The 6,953-nt window shown below is 28.7% G+C and overlaps 1 protein-coding gene and 1 non-coding gene across 3 annotated transcripts; both read left to right on the top strand.

Moving 5' to 3' along the window:
* The first annotated feature begins 372 nt into the window (after positions 1–372).
* Positions 373–455, top strand: TRNAL-UAA. The gene has a single exon. It is a non-coding gene; the product is annotated as a tRNA-Leu (tRNA).
* Positions 456–2,632: 2,177 nt separating this feature from the next.
* On the top strand, positions 2,633–6,598 carry LOC114192271. Of its 2 annotated transcripts, XM_028081938.1 has the most exons (7): positions 2,656–2,809; positions 2,935–2,996; positions 3,165–3,265; positions 4,411–4,887; positions 5,022–5,165; positions 5,258–5,667; positions 5,887–6,598. In XM_028081938.1, the coding sequence occupies exons 1-7, from the start codon at positions 2,771–2,773 to the stop codon at positions 6,502–6,504; spliced, it is 1,851 nt and encodes a 616-aa protein (XP_027937739.1). In that variant the 5' UTR covers positions 2,656–2,770; the 3' UTR covers positions 6,505–6,598. The 2 variants fall into 2 exon arrangements, with proteins under 2 accessions (XP_027937740.1, XP_027937739.1); XM_028081939.1 differs by lacking the exon at positions 2,935–2,996 and having other exon boundaries at positions 2,633–2,809.
* Positions 6,599–6,953: the final 355 nt, after the last annotated feature.

A 6,953-nucleotide genomic window follows, 5' to 3' on the forward strand; every position in this document is an offset into this window, starting at 1 on the left:
TAACCACCTTCAATTTCCTATCAAAAGTTTTCAACAAGCCTATTTATTTATCTTCATCAAAATGAAATTTTTTTATTCTTAATTGTAGTCCTTGGCATATTTTGGTCAATGTATAATAAGTAATAAGGCAGTGCCAAATTTCAAAGGAAATCAATTTTGTTTCAGTCAATTTACAAATAATGAGAATATTTGGGCTTATGTGAAGTTCATAAAGAACATTTAAATATTCCTTTTCTTTTGACTAAGATGTGATCACTTTTGTCACTTTTGGTTAAAGAAAAGATTAACCACACTCCACCGATCAACAATTTCAACTTTTTCACCATGTTAAATAATAAATATAAAATATAAATGTCCAAGATCAAACAACAAGCAGGTTTGCCCGAGTGGTTAAGGGGGAAGACTTAAGATCTTCTGCACATAAGTGCGCGTGGGTTCGAACCCCACAGCCTGCAAATTTATTTTTTTTCATCTTTAGAAATGATTAATGTAGTTTTATATTTTTTTAATTGAAAAATTTAGATAATATTTTAATCCTTTAAACTAAAAATATGTTTTTTAAACTCAAATTTTCAAATTTGTTTTCTAAAATTTGGATCAAATTTTATTTTAATTTCTCAAATTTAAAAATGGTATTTTTATTCTCTCAAATGAAAAAAATGTGTTTTTTTTAATAAAAGTATCATATCTAAAAATCATTAACTTGTGGTTTATCTGAGAAGTACTCTTTTAACACTTTTGAAATATTTTCTTATTTTATTTTTCTCCTATTCTTTTTACAGCAGTTTGTGTGATTAGTAGCATAATATTCGTGGTAACATTATTATGGATGAAGCTTTAACTTTTGTTTTTATTTCGAGATTAAAGTATAACATACTCTTTTTTTTTTTACATCATTAGATTTTCAATGCCTAACAATCATGAACATTTATATTAAAACATTCAATATTCTAAATTTTGGATGTTTAAAATTGAGACAAATCATATTTCTACAATTGTTAGTCACTAAAACCCCCTTATACAAAGAAAAAAAGCTTGATGTAGATGTTATATATATATATATATATATATATATATATATATATATATATATATATATATATATATATATATATATAGATTTTCAATTTCCATCTTTTTTTATTTTTTTAAAAGAGACAAATGAAACAATATTAATTAATCATCATCAAGAATTGGCATCTCTTTTAAAATAATTAAACAATATTAGAGAAAATTTGTTTTCTTGATTCGAGAAAATAAAACTTCCATGTTTAAATTTGGGGGGACTAAAATAAATCTTGAAAGAATTAAAAAGACATTTACCTAAAAAATCGAAAAAATAAAAAATCTAAGTCACTATTTTTATCACACGTTCTATTTTTGATGCAATGTTGCTAATTGTGTTAGTAGGTTATAAAAAAAATCCAAAATTTAAGAGCTAAAAAATAATTTATAAAATTAAAGGATAAAGTAATTCAAACTCAATAGATTAAGAAGATACTTAATTTGATTTCTATTACTCAAATCCACAAATTTAAACTCCATCTACTAGTGCAAAATAATCAATGTGAATCATTATCAATTATTAATTGATAAATACTTTTGTAATTTGGTTGAATTCTACAACGACAATTTCTTTATAATCATTGTCACACACCCTCTTTAACTACGGTTTTTCAAATAACCATTGTATTATAAATCAAACCTATGTTTTCTTGTATATGAACTCTCAATCTATAGTAAAGTTAATACTGTTTTTGATATGATAACAACACTTGTCTTTGAATGAAATAATTCAATGTTTGAATATTAGCAATATCACTTTGAATCAGACAAAAATAAAAGTATATACAAGAGACACTGTCATATTAAATGAAAATTTTATTACAAAATATGAAATATTGTTAATTAATCTATACTAATTATAATTAACTAATTTAATGCGTATGATTATGGTTTTCTATAATTGTAATACTTTTCAAAAATGATCTTTAAGTAATTAATTAGCTATATTGATAGTAATGATGAAGTTTTAATTTGAAAGTAAACTTCTTCTTATTCTCTAATTTCCTTAGAGAAAGAAAAAAGATAATTTCACAACATTTATTATTTATGAGTTAAAGTAATTGACAATATTTTTAATTTTAAAAAATTAATACATAATCAATTAGAAAGTAGCCTATGAAAAGAGATACATATTTTAAAACAATGTATTGACATTATATCATGAGAGACTAAAGAAGTATGTAAGTATTAAATTTATATAAAATATTTATTGTTATGTTATTTTTTTTAAAACAATAATATATAATAAAATATATTTACAGAAAACAATTCATTTTACTAGAAGAAAAAGTTATTCCATTTACACGCTAGTTTGACTATAATGAATTAAACATAAATTTTCTCATTAAAATGATATTAAAACCGTTTAATTTTATCCTAACTAAGTTTATTGAAACTGCGCCATTGAGATCATCATTTTACAATATAAAAAATATGTTGAAGATTTTACATTATTTAAAACTATATGCAAAATAAATAATATAACAAAATTCTATTACAGTGACTTAAGTTATGGATTATATTAAATTGACTTAAAAGTAAACGATGTGAAGAAAATATGGTGCTCCCTCTCTAAAAAAGTACTATTCAGCAATAATTTATCATTGACTTGACCAAGAGTTCTAAAACTTTCTCTTTCTTCTTTCTCTGCTTCTTCTGCATATGTAGTTGCCAGTTTCAGAGTAAAAAGGGGCAATCATGCTCCATGGAAAATTGGAGAAATTCTAAACATTTTTCTTTCAAGGTAATCAAATCTTACTTGTTTTTTCTTTCTGTTCCTACCTATAGATTTTCTGTTGTGCCATGCTGATGGAATAAGATTAAAAAACAAATTTGAAGAATACGGGATAGAAAAATTTCCTATTTCAGATAATAGAGGGAAATAACGATGCTTTTGCTTACTCTCTTCACCGTTTCTCTCATGAATGGAGGTATTACTGTATCTTTCATTGTTAATATTATTGGTCTGAGACAGGATCATGTTACAGATAATTTTTTGGTGGAACCTATCAGAATCAGAATTGAAATGTGCAAAAGATAATTTTGCAGTAGAATTGGTTGTGATTAGGGTTAAATTTGAAATTGTGTTTTGTTGACAGAGAAATGGGTACAACAGACTCAGTAGGTGTCCCAGAACAACTACTTCAGAGGGTTGTTTCAGCACAGTTTAGGAGACCTCTCCTTCATCTTGTGTCCACTCGTAACCTCTTTCTCTCTTCAAATTTTTTCCATTCACAAACATCTTCAAATGCTAAACACACACATCTCTCACTTAGCTCAGTAGAATTTACACGAATTTATTATACAAACTCATTATTTATTATTTTAAAGTTAAACGATAATAGATGATTAAATTTATTATACTTAAACATATTTAAAATTTTGGATTATTTTTATTTTAATTTATATAACATATATTATAATAATTTTAAATTAATCTAAATTTCATATGTGTAATTTATGTGATATGAACTTTCAAATGATTAGTTTTACAAAAATATATATTTAACATAAAAAGATTAAGCACAAAATTAAGTATGGCTATTTGATCATAGATGATTAAGCAAACATTTTAAATCATTAATTATAAAATACAAGGATTTTTTATATTTGTATAACAAATTTGTTATTCTTCTTTCTAATTTTTATTTTATTTTATTTTATTTTAGGGTTAAGTATGTTTTTAGTGTGTAAATTTCAAAGAAAAATTAGAATTCATCTCTATACATTTTGGTCCATCAATTTTAAAAATAAATAGATATAGTCATTTTAATATAATTGCATTAAAAATTGTTTGGTGTTTGAGTTGTTTATATCATTTGAGTTCAAATGTCATGCCATTTAACAAACTCAAAAGAATTATTTTTGTTGGATTAAAAAATCTATATTCATTTATTTTTAAAATTTAAGAACAAAAATGTATCAAAACTTACGACATGAAAGAATTTCAATTTCAACTATAAATTTAGACACTAAAACCATATTTAATAATTTATTTTATTATAATGGTTTTACTAAGTTACTATTCATTATTCATTCAAAAGTAAAACCTTAACTATTAGATTTTAAATAAAGAAATGAAACTAATGTAAAATTGTATATATAATCGTTAGAAGTATGACAAGATCCCTCACCTTAGTCATAGCCTCACAACAATTAGGTTCTCTTGTTAGTAAGAGAATAATACACTTTGACAGAACTTCACAATAGAATCTAATTTTTTCTTGAAAATTTTGTCCCACTTCACACATCTTTGTTAGTCAGAGTCAGAGGTTGCATCAATTGCATTGAGTGACACTGCAATTTTGAAATCCTCTGAAGTGAAGAAATTTATCTTTGTTGCAGAAGATGCCAAGGGAAGATACCTGAGCCAGTGTGTTCCCCTTCACAAAGCTGCACTGAAAGGTGACTGGAAAGAAGCTAGTAAAATCTTGGAACAAGATTGGTTGCTGCTTACATCTGCCATAACAAAGGGTTGGGCCACAGTCCTCCACATAGCAGTGGGAGCAAACCATGTTCACTTTGTGGAGGAGCTACTCAACTTAATGCAGCCTCATGAATTGGAATTGCAAGACTTCAAGAGTAACACTGCATTCTGCTTTGCTGCAGCAGTCGGGAATGTTCACATTGCTGAGATGATGGAGAGAAAAAATGAATCCTTGCCAACAATCAGGGGTGGAGGAGATCTCACTCCTCTTCACTTGGCTGTTTTACAGGGAAGAACTGAAATGGCATGGCATCTCTTCCCTAAAACCAAACACATATTTCAAGAGCTCGATTGGACCACACTTTTCTTTCTTTCTATAAACTGTGGCCTCTACGGTAACCATTTTTGGTTCATATAATCTTGCATGCACACATTGATGAGGTTTTAAACTGTGATGATGAATACTGTTATGTTAATTTTAATGGCGTCATTAGAATTTACAATCCACAGAAGTTGGAATATCTTGCAGATTTAGCCCTGGAAATGGTAAAGGAGAAGGACACGCTAGCCTATGCCAGAGGTGATGACAACTTGACAGGTTTGCATGTCTTGGCTCGAACTTCTGGTTGTGGTTGCCAAACTCGAAGATGTAGAAAACACCTCCTACCTTTCTGTAAGTGACATACAATGATACAATCAACTTCCATTCAGAATGACATAATCATGGCTTTGTTTTCAGTGATTTTTTTTTTCTGTAATTCTCAGACAAGGACACTCCTATTCTCAAACTTGTGAAACGAATGTGGGAAATAGTCGTTTCCCTGGATGACCAAATGATGATGGATACCCTCTCGGAACCATCTCAAGTAATATTTATAGCTGCAGAAGTTGGAAATTTTGAATTTTTATCCGTGGTCTTGAGTACTTACCCTGATCTGATATGGGAACTAGATACCATGGATCGAAGTGTAATCCACATTGCAGTTTTGCATCGTCATGCTAGTATCTTCAATTTGATACACGAAATAGGCCCCATCAAAGAGTTCATTCTAACTTTCAAAGATGATCAAGGGAACAATTTACTTCATTATGCTGCAAAACAAGCACCACCAGATCAACTCAATATGGTTTCTGGAGCAGCTCTTCAAATGATGCTTGAGCTGTCATGGTTTGAGGTATACTTCATTCTTAAAATATCACAAACTTATTATTCTCTTAAGGTTTTGGATCGAAAGTACTTCTTGTATTGAGACTCATAAGATCTATAAGGTTAGACATATATATATATATATATATATATATATATATATATATATATATATATATATATATATATATATATATATATATATATGAGTTCATAAGTTTGAGTTATGTGTATCTTGATGTGACAGGAGGTGAAAAAGATAATGCCACTATCATCCATAGAGGAACCAAATTATAGCGGCATTATTCCTCGGCAAGTATTCACTGCGGAGCATGAAGAATTGCTGGAGAAAGGAGAGTCTTGGATGAAGAGAACTGCAAAGTCGTGCATGGTTGTTTCAACTCTCATCACTACTGGAGTTTTCACTGCTGCATTCAGTGTTCCAGGTGGTACCGATGATAATGATGGTGGAAGTCCCAATTACTTGCAGAAACCAGCATTCTTGGTATTTGCATTATCAGATTCCATTGCATTGATCTCATCATCAACTTCGATCCTAATATTCTTGTCTATCCTAGTCTCTCGATATGCCGAGGATGATTTTCTTATGTCACTGCCCTTAAAACTTATGTCTGGTCTTCTGGCACTGTTGATCTCAATGATTAGCATGATGGTAGCATTCAGCAGTGCCTTCTTTATAACGTATTACGATGGTGTAAAGTGGATTCCTAACCTCATATCTGCAATTGCTTTTGTACCAATACCTGTATTTATATTTTTGCAGTTTCCCTTGTGGTCTGACATTGTGTATTCAGCTTACATATGTAGTTTTCTATTTAGACCAAGTAGACGTATGATTCACTAGGTTGGTTAGGGTTGTACAAGAACAATTTCAATTTTCTAATCATATGTTGCGTGTAATTAATGTTGTTGTAAGAAAATATTATTGGTTGAGATAAGGTTTTGGTCTCCCTATCTTTGTTTTGAGGACAAATAAAATATTCTTTTAATTTGGATACCTGGTAAAGTAACCATTGTGATTTATTTTATATATGTATCAGTTTTATTATTTGTCACTTAATCTTGAGTATTAAGAACCAGGGTCTATTAGCTTGTGAGATTTAGTGTGCATACATATTTAAGTAATTCGATTTAGTATCCAGGCGCTCTAACTTAGTTCTGATATTATGTTAGAAGTGTACTTTAAGTAACTCAATTCTACAAAACCAACTTATAAAATAAAGATTGTACCAATTTATATATTGTGAATTGACTTTATCTCTAGTCGATCTGAAACTTCGAACATGCATCCAC

The sequence above is a fragment of the Vigna unguiculata genome, chromosome 7, assembly GCF_004118075.2.
Source record: "Vigna unguiculata cultivar IT97K-499-35 chromosome 7, ASM411807v1, whole genome shotgun sequence".
In the NCBI taxonomy this organism is placed as follows: Eukaryota; Viridiplantae; Streptophyta; class Magnoliopsida; order Fabales; family Fabaceae; genus Vigna; species Vigna unguiculata.

Excerpts from the sequence above, each read along its gene's own strand:
- LOC114192271 (XM_028081938.1), top strand. The coding sequence starts at position 2,771 with ATGGAAAATTGGAGAAATTCTAAACATTTTTCTTTCAAG. Across the intron at positions 2,810-2,934 it reads CTAAACATTTTTCTTTCAAG|ATAATAGAGGGAAATAACGA; the intron begins GTAATCAAATCT and ends TTCCTATTTCAG. Across the intron at positions 5,166-5,257 it reads AAAACACCTCCTACCTTTCT|ACAAGGACACTCCTATTCTC; the intron begins GTAAGTGACATA and ends TGTAATTCTCAG.